The sequence below is a fragment of the Sus scrofa genome, chromosome 6 (genome assembly GCF_000003025.6).
Source record: "Sus scrofa isolate TJ Tabasco breed Duroc chromosome 6, Sscrofa11.1, whole genome shotgun sequence".
In the NCBI taxonomy this organism is placed as follows: domain Eukaryota; kingdom Metazoa; phylum Chordata; class Mammalia; order Artiodactyla; family Suidae; genus Sus; species Sus scrofa.
Window position 1 is genome coordinate 166,892,467 of NC_010448.4, and position 18,647 is coordinate 166,911,113.

The following is an 18,647-nucleotide window of genomic DNA, read 5'->3' on the forward strand; positions in this document are numbered from 1 at the left end:
CAAGTCCTCATAGACACCAGTCAGATTCGTTTCTTCTGAGCCACAACAGGAACTCCAGAAAGTAGTTTATAGTGACTGGTCTTCAAAAAATTACTTTAAAAGTGAGACCCTACATGGTTCTGGGCAGCAGAACCACACGAGCACCAAATGGACGTTCTCAGGCATACGTGGCCATAGGATGAAATAAAGGTCAGCTCTCAGGCCCTGGCGGAGAGAATTTCTATTCTTACCATCATGAGCACTTCTTGGCAGCTCCGGAGTTCTTTCTTCCACACTCAGATGCTCTGCCTTGTCCAAAAAAGCTAACTGCCACGCCCGGTTTCTTTGAATACATAACGCCTTGATTTTCAGATATCAGCTTAAAGGTCACTCCCCCTGACTCACAGACAAGACTAGGTGCTCCTGCGTCTAAGCCCACGTGTTTGATGTTCCCCCAGAGAGATGTACGTCCCTACATCCTGCGACGGCCTGTTAAGCTTTCAGCTCCAGTAAAGCAGGAGGCCTCTAATCCGTCTCGCCTATCACCGCACCCCCAGCACCCAGCACAGGGTCTGGAAGGATGCAGGTATTCAGGAAACCCTGGCAGAATGATTACATGAATTGATGAGTGTCTCATCCTCTCCACCAGGATGGAAAGTGAACCAACCCTCCTGGACTCTTGCCTTAGCTTCATCCGCAACGCCACCAAGAAACACCCGAGGTGGGACAGCATCTTCCCTTGCACAGGACCAGCACCTTACGGACAGAGAATGGAGGCTCAGGGGATCCCCCCAATACAGATTCCAGGAGGCACGTCTCACGATCAGCAATGGACACAACCCTCCAAAGTGGATGTAATGCCACCAAGAGCCTGAGAGTTATGCCAGCCGGAAGCCATGATGCCACCTGTCCCAGACTGGAGGGTAAGATCTCTTTCAAGTCATTCAACGGTCTCAGAGCCCAGAGTTTTCAGGAAGATAGCAGGTCCTGCAGCAGTAGCCATTCTCTTTAAGAAACGACAGTAAAAAGCGACCCACACCACGAAGGCGGAGCTGGAAGAGGGGGCAGCGTTGGAAAGGCGGCCTCTCTGCGGTTAGGAAGGGGTTAAGCACACATGTCTGTCTGGGATCGCCTCCCCGTAAATCAGCCTTGACTGCTGCTCAGGCTGAATGAAGCCCCACCAGGTTGGCCTGTCAGGAAGGAAGCCCATGCGTCCAGACTTTTGTTGTTCTAAGGATTTTTTTTTTTTTTTTTTTTTTAAATTTTACTGCTCAGGAAGGAAGCCGAAGCCTAGGCCCTAACTGCAGTCCTGCCTGCTGATTACTCACCCTCGCCCGCCCTGCCGACTTTCCCTCCCTGTCCACCTCTCAGACCCAACTCTCTGCTTTCCTAGAGCTCCTTCCTAGCTCTGGCTTTAGCCTCCGGGCCTAAATCCTAGCCTTTCCGCCCTTCTTTAAAAACTGAAAACGAATGCTATCCTGCATTTCCCTTCTTGCCTCTCACACACCCCTTCCTCCATGAGCGGGCAGGTCTGCGGGCGGGGAGAGAGGAGGGCTGGGTGCTCCGTGACCCACAGAGATATTCTGCCCCCTGAAGTGTCCCCAAGCCCTTCTCTTAAGTGGAGAAACTGAGGAGGGGAGGCATGGGGATTGAGGTACCGGCCACTGGCTCCCAATGCGCTATTTCTGCGACGTGCACATGCAACCAGGAGAGCCTTCAAATACAAGCCTCTGTATTTAAATAACCCACTCAAATCCAGGGTCCTCAGGCAGAGGGACAGGCTTCCCCACCGCTCCCACTGACACGCAGTCATTCTCCGGTGTTCCCGAGACCCCTGGGGCTTGCTTTCGACAAAGAGAAAAACACTGGGTTTGTGTGTGCGCTCGGGGTCAGGGACAGCCCTCTTTGCCTCCTCGGAGAATGCACACAGACACTGTGCAAGGGGCCTGTCCCCGCCCAACCCTGCCCTCCCCTTCCCCGGCTAATCCCTCCCCAGCAGCACCCCCCCACCTCAGTCCTGCCGCTGTATTTCTCTCCTGACCTACAAGGCCCCTTCAAACCCCGTCCTAAGCCTCCCCCAAGCAGGGACAATTCATCATGCCTCGGGACTGTGACACACACACAGATGGGGGAAGGTTCACGGATTTCTCTCCCACAGGCAAGAGGGGAAGAGCGCCCGTCTGACCTAACATCTGAGGACATCCTAGAAACTCCACGACTCTGAATTCTCATACCAGTCGAATGCCGTTACGGCACGTCTGAGTCTACGTGGTCCCATCTCCATCACGCCCAAATGCAAACGGCCCGTTTATTTCAAATAGTATCTGCTAACACAAAGTTACAGGCTTCGAAAATATGGTGAAATTCGGAGTCTCTAACCTCGGCCAGGGCCTGGATAGCTAATGGTAGTCAAGTCCCTCTCAGACGCAGAGACTCAGCTTCTTTGACTGACATGACCTTGCTTCTCAATAAAACGAAGGGAGAAAGAGGTCAGAGGGCCACCAGGGCCAAGCCTGGCGGACGGATAATAACGGACGGAGGTGAGGCAGCTGCGAGCACAGAAAAGGGCTCTGAGCCCTTCTCCCGCCCCCCCACCTGCTGGTCATGAATGAGCCTGCGTGGGGCTCCCTCAGCGCCTCTCACAAGGAAGACGGTACCACCAGGTTTTCCTTGAAATAAGTCATCACGTAGTGAACAGCGGGTGTATGTGACGACCTGTTCTGAGCATGATCCGTGTGCTGCATCTCCTTCAGTCCTAACCCTTTCAGGCTAAGTCCCACTTAACAGGTGAGAATACTGAGGCCCAGAGAAGTTAGGTAATTTGCCCAGGGTCACAGAGCAAGTGAGCAAAAAGGGTGATAAGTTTATTCCAGAGGCCGAACTCCCAACTGCGATGGTACAGTGCCTTCCCATCGGTGGAGGCTCAAAGGGGCGGACTCAGCATTTATTCCCCTAACAGGTATTTATGATGCCAGGCCACCCTGACTCAGTTTAAACCAAACCCTGAGAAAGTGAGGTCAAGTGAGAGCAATACAGGATTAGCTGGCACCTAAATGGGAATCATATACCTGGAAATAAAGCAAAGCTCTCTCCAGGGCTGGCCCTTGCCCCCTCCCTGCAGCTCTCGGACGGTCTGCGGCTCTAAGATGGATGCAAAGCCATAAGTCTCAGCCAGCAAATGAATTTCCGTGGAAAAAGACAACCCTCGTCTGGTGAGTCACACTCAGGCTTACCGGGCTTGATTTCTCAAGAGACTGGACCAAAAGGTTCCTTCTTCACACATGCAGCTCTAGACGTTCCTAGAGCTCCGCGTCTGCTGCACAGAATGTACTGGACACAGCAGCAGGTCTCCCCCCAAAACACAACTTTCATTTCCTCTAGGTCATCTTCAATCAGAACACATTCCGCAGAGAAAACTGACGGCCCGATGTCTGAATTGCCAGATGGCTGTGTGTGTCTACAGAACTCCCACGCCACTTGTCTGTTTCCAGCTCCAACCTCGATGGAGGGAGAAACTTTTCTTCCTAAAACACACACTCGGAGCAGACCTGCAGTTGTGGACTGCACGACAGGGGACGCAATGGTGTGGGGAAACGTGTGGGAAGGGGTTAGTATCCAGTCTTAGGCGTCTACAGAGTGAGGAGAGAAAGGCCAATTTTAAACGATTTTGGTGGTGGTTGTCAAGAAAGCTTTTTTCATCAAAATAAGCCACAGAACACATCTGTATTTGAGGAAGGTAATCGCACCCATCTCTTGGAAAACTCCCTACCGACCTCTGTCCTTCTCAAACCTCAAGGCCTATAAATTCTCCCTCTCTTTCCTCAAACCTTTACACCTTTGGGATGGGGCAGAGTCTTACAGATTCGACCAGTGCAAGACTGAAGAGTGGCAAATTGATGGACATGTAAAGTAAAAATTAGATTATAATCACACTGTCAATCTGTTCCATACTCAACACTTTCTGAACCCTTTGCTGCGACGGGCACTGGTTTAGTGCTAAAATGTTTTAACACGAAAACTAAAATGCGATTGAGACAACAGAAAACTCTGCTCTACTGGGTAAGGTTGGAAGGGAATGAAATACTCCTGTTTCCTCAGCATCTACCGGGTTTACTGACACCACAGTGTCTCATTTCTCCAGGCCCAAACCCTTGTCACAGGTCAGGATCTTTTGCGTAACCGAGAGACTAGGTAGGTGAAAGTTCTTTCGCAGAAACTTCTTCTCCTTGCCTCAGGAAAGAGAGAGTCAGAAATGCCCACCCTGCAGGGAACACCTTGAGGTTCCAAAGTATCAAAAACACACTCCGTGGAACCGCAAATGCCACAACTTAAAGGGCATTTTTTAAAATGTTAACGCCTTTTAGCGGCTCTATAGCAATAAGTTACCCCTAGGTCTGCAGCTCATCCCTCTTTAAGAGGGATACACTGGCATTGGGAAATGCTGTCTGAGGAGAATATTTAAATTCAAAAATTACTGTTATTTGGGTCTTAAAATCATGTGCGTTTTACAATAAAACGTATCATCACCCTGAATCTGAAGCATTTGCAAAGCGTACATTCAAACATGTGCTGATAGTTATTGACCAGATGGATGTGGTTAAAGAGTTAAAATATGAAAAACCATCATAAAAATATGCCTACTAAATGTCTTGTCACTCCAAATCCCAAGGATTTACAAAGGCTACGGTTCGCGTGTGACAATATTTCTTAACCAGATGGGTTAGTTAATAAGGGTTAACAAGAAGAAAAACCAATATAAAAATATAATTCTATGTTCCAGTTTCCTCTTCCCTACCTCATGAGGAAGGGGGGGGAGGGAGAGCAACTTTTGTTATTTGGACACAATGTGTGTTTTTTGTTTTCAAACAAAAAAGGGCCACCAAATAATCAACCTGGGGCCGCTGACCGGAAGGCAGCCCCGGAAAACTTCCCGTGGGAAGAGTTCCAGAAACTGCCCGGACGTGAACGAGCCCCGCTGTGCTGGCTGCGAGCCTCAGACGGTCGGTCAGAGGCGACGGCGACTCGCCTCGCCCGAACCCCGGCCATCCTGCCGGTTCACGAACCCCGGGCCTTGCGAGGCAGTCTCGGGCCTTGCAAACAGCACCGGGAAAACATTTCCAACCGACAGGAGAAACCTCCGGAGTCCTCGGGTGCCGAGGGCGACGCTAGGTCCAGATGCGCGTGTGCCCACGTCCGGCCTCCCTGCTCCAGGCGCCCGGGCCCCCTCCGCGCCCCCGCCCCCGCCCCCAGCCTCGCCCCCCCCAAGCCCCCTCCCCGCGCGGGGTCCCCTCGCCTCCTCACTCCGCCCCCCGCCCCTCTGCACCGCCCGCCGGGTCCCAGGTCGCCCCGACCTCCGCGGGGGCGCGCCCCCGCCTCGGTCACACCCCCTCCCACGTCCTCGCCCCGATCCCACCCTCTCGGCGGCTCAGACGCCAAACGCGAACCCCGCCCGGGGCTCCGTTCTCTGTGCGACTGGGGGGACGCGGGCCGTGGGGGGCGGGGGTAGGGGACCCGGCGGCGCTTGGGTCGGGGTCGCCAGCGGCCGCCGCGGCGTTGGCTGCGCGGGGCTCGCGGGGCCCCGGGGCCGCCGCCCGGAGTTCGCCCGCAGCCTCCGAGTCCGGCCGAGCGACGGCCAGGCCCCCGGCATTTCTGAAACCACTTGGACGCCATCTCCGTGGCCGAGGCTGGGCGGGGGCGGGGGTGGCCTTTTCAAGGGAGCCAAGGGTCCCCCTCGGTGGTCCGGCCTCGCCCCGAGGCCTCCCCGCGCCCCCTCCCCCAAACGATCAATTACCAGCCACCCTTCTGCCGGGAGCGGCCAGGGGCTGGCGGGCGGCCGCGAGGAGCCGGCGGCCCGGATCACTTCTGCATGACAATTGATGGGAGGGAGGGCGCGAGGCGAGGAGGGAGGACGGCTGCGGGGTCCGTTTTCTCACCATGGTGATTAGGCATTCCGGCCGTGCGAGGCGGCAGCCGCCGACCAGGGCGGCGCGGCGTGGAGCGAGGGCAGGGGACGGGAGCGGGAGCGGGAGCGAGCCCAGCCGCCCGGCGGGCGGGCAGGCGGGCAGCGGCGCCCCGAGCCAAGCCAAGCCGGGCCAGATGGCTCTGCAGCCATCAGGGACCGCTCCGGTCCAGCCCGGCCCCACTTTAGCTGTGCAAACATTTCTTTATCCCAACAAGACAATTAAACCCGGCAGCATGAAAAGGAGTCTCCATGACTGTGTTGGGAGTGAACGACCAGCAACAACCCCACACATCATAGGAGTTCTTGCCCCCCCGCCCCCAGCCGCCCCAGAGGGGGAGGGAAAAGGGACTCCTGGAGCAGCTGAGCCCACAATCCCGCGAGGTCTGGGCAGTCCGGACAGCCAATACAGAGGGGACCATCTGACCCGTCTCTCTGGGGATTTGCTCACCCTTTCAGAGTGGTCATCTGCTCCAGCTACAATCCAGAAGTTGAGCCCAGTGACCTGAGAACTGCCCCCACACAGTCTCCCCAGCAAGAGCACTTCTCCTACAAGCCCAGATCGGGGTCCCCACCCAGCCCCCTCCCAGAGCTCTTAGGAAGCGGCCCCCCTCACACCACCCCCAGGAGGGAGCCGGCCCTCCTCACTCCAGGCTGCCCTGGGCCTGTGTGGGCTCAGCTGATTTGATTCTTAGGACACAGGGTCTGCAGTGATGAGGGCCTTTGTCAAGACACACGCGAGAGTACCAAAGACCATCGCCTACTTTCACACTGGAATGACTTTTCAAATACATCAAAGTTGAGAGCAGAGCAGAACACCCGGGAACTGCTGTGAGCCACCTGCCTACCTGTGACTCTGCCTGACCACAGGCAAGGGCCAAGGGAAGAGGGCCACTGGGGTCAGTGCCCAGTGCCCATCTCTGAAGTGCACCAGAAGGCAGGGCCCACCATCACTCTCCAGGGACAGTTCTGGTCCCTCGCAGCCCTCAGGGTGAGCAGGCATTCTGGCCAACTCCAATTTGGGCCGAGTGGATAGACTGGCGGGCGGGCCAAAGACTGTGTCACCCAGACAAGAACTGGGCACAGGAGTGGTCTACAGAGACCAGTCGGGAAATGCGCACGCTGAGAGCCAGGGTGCTGAGGGGGTAATAAATGTATATAGATTCTAGCACAAGGCAGCAGACAATACTTATTTTCCCCTTCGTTGCAAAGTTTCCTTAATGAGGAAATGTTTATTTTAAAAGCCCTGGGAAACATATCTGTAGACACTTCATATGTAAGACACACATGGACTATTTGTAATTGGTCCATAAATTTTCCCATCATTTCCCTGGACAAGGAGACTTGGAGCGGGTTCAGCGAATGACAATAAACAGGAGTTACCTCAGTCCCCTTCCTGGGGAATTGTGCATCCTCCGCGCACGGCTCCTCACAAAATACTTCTCCCCCTTTTCCAGGGCGCATTTACGTCAGTCCTGTTGAGTCAAGGCTTCTTTTTTCTCCAGAGAGCCCAACACCTACCTCAGGAATCACCTGGGATGCCAGGGAGACGAGCAGGCAAGCGAACGGGAGCCATCCGCTAGGAGAGATGATACTTTATCCGAGCAGCTACATTTCTTTCTACAAATATGCATGTTTAATCGCAAAAGAAATCCTGCCTCTCGGTACCCAGACTGAAGGAAAGACCACGTGTGCATGACACCATGAATGCAGGCCCCTCTTGCAAATGCCCTCCGATGTGGACATAGCTGCAGATGGTCGCAGTGTGTGAGCAGGGGGTGCCTGTGACAGTAAAACCTGTCAGTGTTTCCACTGTAAAACCGATTTTTCATTGACCTACAACTCAGTCATAAAACTTCTACTCTAAGCAAGGGACCCACCCCGCCCCCACACTCACCCCCGTCCTCCGACAAAACCCTAAAGCTGCGTGCTTCTGGAGGAGTTTTCTTGTTGTGTTTAATTACAACTTTTAAAATATATTTTAGGAAAAAATATTTTATGTATATATATATATAAGGAGGACTGAAAAAGGAGTCAACCATTTCAAAGAGGAAACATAAAGAATTACAAACCCTAAAATATGCGCGGTTAATTGCGGCAAAGCCTCTGTACGCTGCGGCTTTGGCTCCTCTGAACACTTCCTAGCCTCTCTCTTCTCGTGTCCCCACCCCCCGCGCGGGCCCATCTGCCCCTCGAGCTCTCCCTTTGGAAGCAGGCTTGTATACTGTCACTCGATTATCTGAGAAATATTACTTATTTCAAAACGGTTCTGTAGGGAGGGCCTGAACGGCATCTAGTGGGAATAATCAGGCCTTCTAACGGCCCTTAAATATGTATTTACATAAAACAGACCATAAATATTCCGACACACATCGGCATATGACAGGAGCCAAGAAAGCTGCGGCAGACTTTGTCACAGAGCCTCTCCGACCCTTCCCTGCAGAAAAATGTGCCGCCAGCCTTCCCCAAACTAAAAATCCACAGCACAAATGCGACCCAGTACAACCCTGCCAAGGCTGCTACACCCCCCAAGTCCAGGAGAGGAGAAAGGAGCACAAATCCAGGCTTATCTCAGGGTTAACAGCCGCCTACGCACGCTATACCTTTTATTTCTCGTTAAAGATCGGTCACAAATGCAGCCCCAGATGATAATGGGCGTGGACAAACGTCCTACGCGCACTGACACGCCCAGGGCGCTGATGTTTGTGGAAGAGAAAACAGAGAACACAAGATACACACGAAGGGAAGGATATTTTAAACAAATGAGAGGGGAAAGGGCTCCAATTTTTACAACGCTGCATTTTGACATAAAGAAGTTTCCCCACCCTTCTGATCAGACTCCCATTAATTTCAAGGTCAGAATCCCATTTCACTTTGGGAGGCAGACTCATTTAATTTTTCTCCACCCAGGCGTATTCCTGCGCAAGGGACCCATCTCCATGGGGGACGGCACCCCCACACCATGCACACCAGGCACACAGAAGAGTTATGGCTTTGACACTTGGAGGGGAATGGATACCCACGTCTGTGAGTTCTGACTCGACTAACAAGCTTGCTGCCGCTCTGGGGGGTCTGATAGGGGTTTGGGCGTAAAAAAAAAAAAATTGGAAAAATGGAGACGAGCTGGATTTGTTAGGGGAAAAGAAAGGACTCTTGATCTCCACGTGCTACTTTGCTGCCATGTGAGTTTTGAGAGGGTTTCATTTTCAACTTTCATTTGGAGAAAAGAAAAGGAGCAGCATGCGACACACCTGAAGCCCAGGCCGTTTGGGCCAGAGGTCAGATTAAAGTTAGCCTTGATCCCCTGTACTCTGACAAATGAAAACTAAACTATAAACTAAAGCAGCCCGACACAACGCCAGTCCCTGTTCAGCAAGGGTAACCCCCAAACAGGATCACCTCCCTCTCACGCTCGCTCAGACAGACACACACACACAGCCCAGCTGAACAGAAAGGGAAAAGGTGCAACAGGGGCTAAAGCAAGAGAGAGAGAACACGGCCAGTTGTGCTGTCAGACAGCAAAAGCAGCCTTCTCCCTTAAGTGGGGAGGTCTCAGGCTTACAGACGCTGACATAAAAGACACACTCGCAACATATTTCAAAACCAAAGAGCGATGGATTTACAAGGCAGGTTGATTTTATGATGACTTTTATTGAAAAGGTACGCTGGGTTTAGGCAGATGCCTTTTAGCGCAGGAAAGTTAACACAGTGCCTAATTCAAGGAGACAGCCTGAGGAAGCAGTGCCGACAGGGCAGAGAGCTGCAACGTCTCTATTACTCTCCTCGGCATCATAAAGGGAAGAGAAAAAAATGGCATTCGTGGTGGTGCTTATAGAGAGGATGGGAGCACAAAAAAATAGAGAGGCGGGGCAAGCAAACCTCAGGTGTCGTTTGCTTAAGAAAATAAAATGAAGCAAATCTTAGAACAAAGGGTTGGGTGGAAAAACACCCTCAGTTCATAAATTCTCACCAGGCTTGAAGAAAACCGCTCTGGGGGGATCTACCCAGAGTCCAAGAGCTTCAGTTCCCATCGGATTACGTTAGCGGAGAGAGGATGGCAGGGGTCAACACTCTAGTCTACACGTTTCAAGAAAAGAGTAGCTCCAACTGTTAGTGAAGGGAGCCAGGGCCTGACGAGGCCCTTGGAGAAGATGAGAAAGCTGGTCCAGGAGCAGAAGCGACCAGTAGCTTGAGCATCACATACGGAGCCGTCACACAGGCCGGCCATGCTTAGTCCTGAAAGCGAGCCCTGGGATAAGCACCCAGCAAACCTGTTAAAGCCCCAGAGAGGTCGGCTTTCCAGCCTTACCACCGCAAGGAAAACACAGCTGTTTGAAATGCTTTATGCTGATGGACGACACCTTTGTCCGTCTCTGAAAAACAGCCTGATGTGGACAAGGGCTGAGAGTTGGGAAAATAAAATCACGTGGCGTCTGTTGGCTGTGACACAATAGAAAAGCTAAAAAATAATCCCGAGACCAGAGACACAAACGTAACGAGGCCAGCAAGGCCAGGCCCCCCCAGATTCCCTAGGAACCTACCCTTCCTGATGAAGTGACATTCCCTCTGGTGCAGACACGCCCCCCCCCACCCGCGACAGTCCCCAGAGAAGAAGGCAGTGGTGCCCCGGAGGGAAGGGCAGAGCAGGCTGGCATGCCCTCTGGCTACCCTCGGAAAAACATTTCCCGACCGTCCACGCCCATTGACGAGACACAAGCAAATGTCAGCGCCCCACAGCCACGCGACGGGAGGGAGCCGGCCTCCCCGTGGCCAGGAGCGGGAAACATGCCACCGACCTGTTGCACACACGGCAAGGCAGGGCCCGCTGGGGTTCGGGAAGGGCGGCGCCCAAGTACTTACATCTGTCATTCCGATCCTCTGGGCTAGATGAGGCTTCCCGGTCCGAAATGAGGCCAGAGACAGCAAAAATCTTCTTCCCAGTGTCGTCAACCTTGAGTGAACCGGGGGAGCTAGATGGCAGCTGTGTCCCAAAGTCATATTCCTTGCCATCTGCATCTGAGAAGCGCAAGTGGGGAGACTCTGTGTCGTGGCAGTTTTTAAGTCGCTTGGCGGGCGTGAAGGCTGACTGGTAACTCTCCCGGTCCTCGGCGGAAGCAAAGGGCCGGAAGGCCCCCACTCCGCTGTGATTCAGCATACTGATCGGGGTGCAATCGAGATTGGGGGGAGCAAACTGGGGGTGCAGGTGCAGTAAAGAAGGGGGGAAATCACGGTTGGCAAAGGTGCCCGGCACCCCACCTTGCCGATGGTACATGGAGGCGAAGGTGTAGGAACCGTTGGTGAAGGGAATGTGCACGTCCTTGTCTACAGAGACAGGCACACCGAAGGGTCGTGGCTGCTGGCAGGGGATGGAAGCATCACGGCTGGCCTCGGCCGTGGACGCCAGGACCATCAGTGCCGGGGATGCCAGCGGGTTGGGGAGGTAGGATGAGTTCTCCATCTTGAAGGCTGCCCGGTGTAAGTCCATCGGAGTCTCTCTCTGCGGCCGGTGTCACACAAGAAGCAGTCTTCCCTGGGAGGGAGCGGCACCCGGGATCAGGGCAGGGACTCTTACTGGGGAATCATCCTCGTCTAAGACCTGTAGAAACAGCAAAGAGAAAAGAAAAGGGGGGGGAGGTCAGGGGGAGGAAAAAAAAAAGGGAAACCCCCAGTGATGGAAACACCATCCTTCTGGCTGGCGGACGCTCGGGCAAGAGACGCACAGGCTTTAGGAGCCAGTGGGCAGCAGCAGCAGCAGACCGTTTTCATTCAGGAAAATCAATAGACAACTTACTGTGATGTACGCGTAGCTGACTTTGGTCCCTACACGTTCCGGGTGAAATGCGCCTGAGCCCAGCAACGGGGAAAAAAAAATCATAAAACCTCCCAATACAATATTCCCTGAGCAAATGAGCTTTGGAAGGCCAAGTCCCCCAGTAGATTAGGTGGGGCCCGTATTTTAAAGAGCCTGCACCTGCATACCCCACTCAGGGCAAGGCTGACGTTCACACAGAGGCCAGGTTCTACCCAGAGGACCCCCCCCACATCCACACGCCCTCTCCATCTTCCCTAACAATGCCCCGAGACGGAGACACCCCTAAATCAAGCATGTCTACACCCTGAACATTGCTGCGTGGTAGTCGGTACAGACTGTACGCGTGGATAAACTACACACACACACACACACACACACATCATGAGTCATCTAAGACTGTTTCCAGAAAGAAGTGCTCCGTGAAGAAACAACAGCAGCATTATTTTTGATCCACAGCCTTCTCGAACCACACAGGCGTTCTCTCTTCTGACAAGGAACAAAACCTGCATCAACAGTGTCTGGTGTCTCTGACAATGTTTAAAAACATCACGGGTGCCTTTGGCATATGTTCTCTAGAAGCGTCTGTCTTCCGGGGGCAGCGAAGAACGCATGGGTCACTTCGGCTACTGATGCACTCACTCTTAAGCAGATGTGTGAACCGCCTTGCATTTTGCCATTAACACGTAGAGCAAAATGCTAACAACACTGCTGACGTATTTCCCTCCGCTTATTGGCCCAGTCAGAGCTGAGGTCCGCTCAAGGCCGCTGGAAGAAAGTGGAGTTCAGAAAGACTTCTTCCAATCTCCCTTTGAGATCTCGGTTGTGCGTTTTCATAGCCACTGATGCTGTTTCAAAATGTATTTTGAGTCGGGGGTGGGGAGGAAGGGCTATAGGTAAGTCAGGATGTCATGAGATGAATGCTAGGACTCATTAGCTTCAAAAATATACACTAAGTAAAAACTTAATGAAACTCTACGTGTAACCCCAAAGCACCATCTGCTGCCAATTATACCCACTAATTGTCTCAAATAAAATTTACCCCCTCCCTTAAAAAAAAAAAAAAACACAGCAGCAACCCCACCCAGATGGAGTATCCTTGCTGTTCCGTCAAAGAGACCTCAGGTAGGCAATGGATGAATCCTCCCTGCTCAGTGCAGTGCACAGAGAGTTCCTTCTCCCATCCTGTAGCCGACACATCAATGACTGTTATTAATTTTGGGAAGATGAGTGCACACCATCAGACTGCTTCCTCATTTGGCATCTTTCCTTAGAGACATCATTGCTAAATTACCAGATTATGTATCTCACATTAAAGGATTTTTCTCTCTTCCAAATTTTAAATAACTTTCCTGTCAAGTTATAGCCGTGCAGGGAATGATCTGCCAAGGACAGCCAGTGAGCCTGACAAGGCTGGGAATCCTGCGCCTGGCTGTTTCCAAGTCAGATTAATGGCCATGCAACATGGATGCTCCGAAAGTGGGTCCAGGGCTGGTTCCAAGGGTCCTAAGCAGCTCCTCAGGACAGACCTAACGGCCCACTTGTCTGTCAAACAAGCAGGGCTACAGGAGGCAAGCTGGAGAAAGAGGTAAAGGTGATGGGGGGGGCAGGAATGCTGTCCCCCCAAAATAACCATCACCCAGAGGATTCACGTTCTCCTTTTACTTCCTGGATCACCTCATTATGTTCAATGAGTTTCATAAATTAGTAATCTGGCGACAGCACCGGACACTCCAACAGAACACGGTGAATCACTCAAACCTGGTTATTCATTTGAAACTTCATTACACTGAGAATAAATCAGCAATATTTTCCCAGGCCGCAACTCTTCCACGCCACTGCGTGGGCGGTGGTCTCCGTGGGGGGAGGGGGAGTGCTGCTTTTCCTTTCCCTTTCCCTTCTTGCCCCCTCCTCACATGAACAACTTGTACAGAAGAAGCTTCAGCAGGACCACAGTCATTATGAAAATCTATAGTTAATACACTCCCAATGTCAAAATGTCATGCGTTTAAACACAGACCCCAAAATAAGAAAACTAACTGACCCTCTTAATTAAAAAAATATGGATTGTAAGATAATCAGCTTGATGGAGCATTTGGGTGAGTGTAAAGAACCGGGCAAAGGGAAAGTAAGTAACTGTTACTTTTCTGCCTCTATGCTGATTTTTTTTAATTTAGCACTTCGTGCAAATCCAGATTAAAATAACTCCAGCTATTGATCCGAGCAGTGGAATTGACATTAATTTTAGTTCACTTCTCACTTTGCAAAGGGATCAATAGGAAGTAATAACAGCTGACATCCCCGCTGAAAGGAGGAGAAAGAAGGGCTGAAGACAGAAATCGAAAAGCAACCAAATAAATCATCAGCTACTTTTCCACGGCATCAGACAAACTCCAAACAGATTGCAAAAAGTCTTTGTTGAATTAACTAAACAAGGAGGAGGGATCAATCCACGAAGCTAAATAAATTGTCTGGCAGGCAGTGAGGTTGGACGGAGGGAACCAACACATATTGAGTTTTTAAAAATTTCAAATCCTTGACGTGATGGGTTTGGTTCGGGGCTGTATGGGTGGGAGTTTGTTTGTTTGTGAAATCACACACCCGACCCTGGTTTAAAGTGATTACAAAACGCCGGCTAACTGAATAATTAGGGAGATTACTAATTGCGTGGTTAAACATGCAGAACCAAGACAAATGAAACGAAGGAGCTGGCGTTGGGAACGTGAACATGTCTGAAGCTGGGCTGATGCGCGGCGCTCGGCGGCGCGGACCAGCCTCTTTCGCCCTGAAAAACCGAAAGCCAGAGAGAAAGTCTCAGAGAGCGGGCCGCCTCCCACCCCCGCCTCGGACCAGCCCTGTCCAGGGTCTGGGCTTCCTGACCCGCGCCTGGGATCCGCGTAGAAGGAAGCGGCGCTGCTGCGACTGCTGCTGCGACTGCTGCTGCGGCTGCTGCCGCTGCTGCTGCCGCCGGGAGCCAAACCCACTTGCAAATGACTCTGCCACAAAGAAAGCTGCAAAAGCCTCTTTCCCGGAGCCCAAGCTCTGAACGCCCACCAAACTACGATTCTGCCGGCAATTAAAACGCACACACAACACTCCTCTGCTTATTACAACAGGTGACATTTTTGTGGTCTCTGAACCGTTTCCAAAAGGCAAGAATTAAAATAATAGAACAAATGAAACGATATTTTTCCTTTGCATAAATAAACTTTTAAAAAATTAACAGGCAACTTAAAAAGCAAAGAACAATGGGACATGGGCCCAGGGCGGTGGGGGGCTCTGAAGGACTCAGGAAAGATTTTTTTTTTAAGTTCACAGACTTCTTCGCTTGAAGAGAATTCCCGCACACCAAACGCCCGGGGCGGGAGGGGGGGGGTGGCATCTGGACACACTGCTCCAGCAGAAATTCTGACCACCAGCAGCACGAGCTCAGCAAGCAGAAGGCGAACACGGTTCCAAGGCTGGGGCCAACGCCAGCGATTCAGAAGTGGCCGAGGGTCGCTCCCAGGTTTGGACCCCGATTCAGGCCCGGCTTGGCCAGCGGGCACGAAGCGGAGAGCGACCGGCCTGTCCGAGAGTGCGGGGCCGCGGGGCTGCAGCTCAGCGAGCGCGGGCACAATTCAGCCGCCAAGAGTCTTCACCCGGAAAACCCAACTCTTCCAGGGAAAACGGAGGGAGAAGAAGTGAAGGCGAGACCTACATAAACTTAGGGCCAATGCAGAGCTGTGCCCACCAGTCCTCGGGCTGAGCTCTCCCTCCAGCTCGCGGGTGGCTTTGCACAAAGAATACTTTGGTTCGCAACGACCTCCGCTTGCAACATCTGTTTGTAACTTTGGGGAACCAGGGCGCCGGCCGGGAAGACCCGCTAAGTGCGACGGGCCTTGGTCCGCCGCCGGGCAGCACCCACGAGGCAGGGGCTCGGAGAGGCTGCCTTCGATCAGAGTCCACGGACCTCGTGCCCCCGAACAGCCCCGCCCTGAGGGTGACCCGGGGTCCGCCGCCGCCGCGCGCGACCGCTTCGGCGGGCAGCCCCCCGGCTCCCAGATCGCGGGGTTCCTGCATGAGGGCCGGCGCGGGACAGCCAGGCCCTCCCGGTCCCGGGACAGCGGGCCTGGGGTTTGGGAGGGAGGGCTCTGCCTCTCGGGCCGCGGCAGCTCGGCCGCCCCACACTGCGCGACCTGCAGAACAGGTGTGTGTCCCCGCTCGCTCGGCGCCCGGCCCCGTCTGTCACTGGCGGCGCGGCGCCGCCCCGTCCTCGGCCTTCCCCCGCGCCCCGGGGTACCGCGAGCGAACTCACGCCACTTTCGCCAGGTTTGCGCGGGCCGGGAGGGCCAGGCACGTAAGACGCCTGCATCCTTTTTCCTCGACGCTCTTTCTGCCTTTCCCCCCTTGGCTCCCTTTCCATTTGCAGCGAGAAGCCCCGAGCCGCGCGGAGGAGGAGACCGGCACCCCTGCCTGTTCTGTTCCCTCCAGCCTGACCCGCCGCTTCCCCCCAGCCCGCCCTTTTTTCCTCTGTATTTTTCCTTTCTTTCCCCTTTGCCCTTCAAGCCGAGTCCGGGGCGGAAGCGAGAGGCGAGACTTGGCTGGTGGGCATCGTGGGCAGAGAGCGCCCGTGGGCCGACAGCGCCTCTGAGCTGCTCCTGGGCAGGAGGTGGCGCGGGCCAGAGACCCCGGACTGCCCGCCCGGCCCGGCAGGCCTGAGTCCCATTGCAAGCTTCCCCACTCCATGCGCCCGCGCGGTGCGACGCGCGCCCGGGTCGGGGCTCGGGCCCTGGTCCTCCGCTGGAACCGTGGCCAGGGCCCGAGTGAGCGCGTTCGGAACGGAAGCGAGAGCTCTTCCCCTGCCTCTGGGCAGCCAAAGCCCCCGCTACTTCGGGGTTCCCGCGCGCACCCTGGCCGGCCGGGCTCCACCCGGGCCTGGAGCGCTTGGAGGGGTTCCTGGAGTGGAGGAGAGGCCGGGCATCCCCTCGGATGGCCTCATCACCGTGGGCGGCCTCGCTCGGGGGCCACACGGAAGCTCTCCGCCCAAGTTTGTTGTGCCCTGGAAGAAAAGGCTTTCCCTTACAAAGCACAAAGGCGAAACGCTCAGGACGAGCCCTGAAAAGCCCGGGGCTGGGGAGGGGGGCGGCCAGAGCCTTGGGAGCGCGGTGGCGGGGCTGGTCTCCGGGCAGAGAGGGTCGCTCCGCCCGGGCTGGGCTGACAAGCGCGGCGACGGTGGCCGCAGGACCGCAGCGCCCGGCGTGCTCGCTGAAAAGTTTTGTTCTCAAGTCGGAGAAAGAGAAATTGTTACTCAGTTTAAGGCCGATCTAAGATAAAAAATAAAACTAAAAAAGAGCCACGCGCCGCTGTCTGTACCGCGAGCCTCACACCCTGCTCCGCAGAACCGCTGGGAGAGAGTCCCGGCCCCGAAAATCCCGGGAGACCCCCCACGGGTCCGGCTGCTCGGAGGCCAGGCAGGCGGGCCGAGCGGAGCGGGGAGTTCATCCGCTCCGTTTGGAGCGGTCCACCTCCCGGCCAGCACCTGCCTCCTTCCTGCCCGCGGCGGCTTCCCCCACCCCACCCCCACCCCTCCACGCCCTTCACCCCCCACCCCCTCCAGGAAAGTAAGCCGAGCCCCGGGGGGCCCCGGCTTCCAGCCTCTCTCCGGCGCCCCGCCGGGCCAGCCGGGTGGTGGTGGGGGGGCGGCGGTCGGGGTCCTTTCTCATTCGGATAGCCCCTTCCCCGACCCGCCCGCCGCCTCGGGCTCCCCGCTGAGTACCACCCGGCCGGGGCCCCGCCGGAAATCACCGCGGGATCCACAGGGGAGCTGGGCGAGAGGGCATGCTCGCCTTCGACCCAAACAAAGTGGGAATGCGGCTTCTTAAAGGATGGAGAAAAGAAGTCCCGCTCCCTTCCCCTGCTCCCTCTGCCCCCTCGCCCTCCCCACTTGCCCAATTCCCGCGTCTGGTCCCTCCCCCTCGCACCCCCCAAATAAAACACATTAAGGAAAACTCAAGACGAAAGTTTGAGGGAGGCAGCGCACGGAGTGCGCAGGGCACAGATGCCGGCAGGCACCGTCGCCCAGACCTGAGACGCGCCCGTCCAGGTCTCTGCCCCTGCCCCTGCCGGGGGGCGGCGGTGGGGGGAGCCGCCCGGATCCCCAGGAAACGCACCCGGAAAGTTAGCCAGGCTCCCGAGCAACCCCGCCGCCCTCGCACCCACCCCTCTGGCGTCCGCACACACATCCACACCCCTTCCTGGTCGCTACTTGCCGTGGAAATTCCTTGGGAGACCGGTCGCACTTTTCAGGACGCGGAGCGAAGGAGGCGGTGAGTGTGGTGCATGAAAAGTCCCGGGCGCGCAGAGCCGGCGGAGGCAGCGGCGGCGGCGGCGGCGGCAGCGGCAGCAGCAGCAGCAGCAGGCGGCTGGCCCCGGGTTTGTGCTCGCGAGCTGCCTGGGATTGCATGTACAGATCAAGAGACTCGGTTGGTGTGAGAGAAGGAGCAGTGCTGCCTCTCAGCGCTGGCTCTAATCAGTGAATGAGCCTCCACTCTCCCAGGGACTCGGAGACACACACACGCGCGCACGCACACACACGCACACATTCTCTCACACTCACACACATACAGGCACTCTGAGCACTGAATACATTAGGGCACTAAGGGACTCTGGGAAATGGAGTCCAAAGCCAGGACACTGCTGGAGAACAGACCTGCTGGCCTTCACGAAAGAGCTGGAAAGTCTTAGGGTCGCGAGACATGGTGGAAGCTGAAGAGAGCGCCTGCTTTTGTTCACGTGTAACCCCCACCCCCACGCGTGCAAGGTCTCAGTGGATGGTTTGCTGTTCTTTCTCTCTCGAACCAAAAGTGACCAAGAGTAAATGGCTAAATCTTTAAGACTGACGCCCACTGCAGCTAAATG

The 18,647-nt window shown here is 54.9% G+C and overlaps 1 protein-coding gene across 1 annotated transcript in view; it reads right to left on the minus strand.

Moving 5' to 3' along the window:
* The window catches only part of RNF220 (ring finger protein 220), a 244,589-nt gene extending 226,327 nt beyond the window's left edge, over nucleotides 1–18,262 (minus strand). The window contains 2 exon segments of the mRNA XM_003482102.4: nucleotides 10,799–11,534; nucleotides 17,999–18,262. Of these exon segments, the coding sequence (XP_003482150.2) occupies nucleotides 10,799–11,423 (625 nt within the window). The 5' untranslated portion in view covers nucleotides 11,424–11,534; nucleotides 17,999–18,262.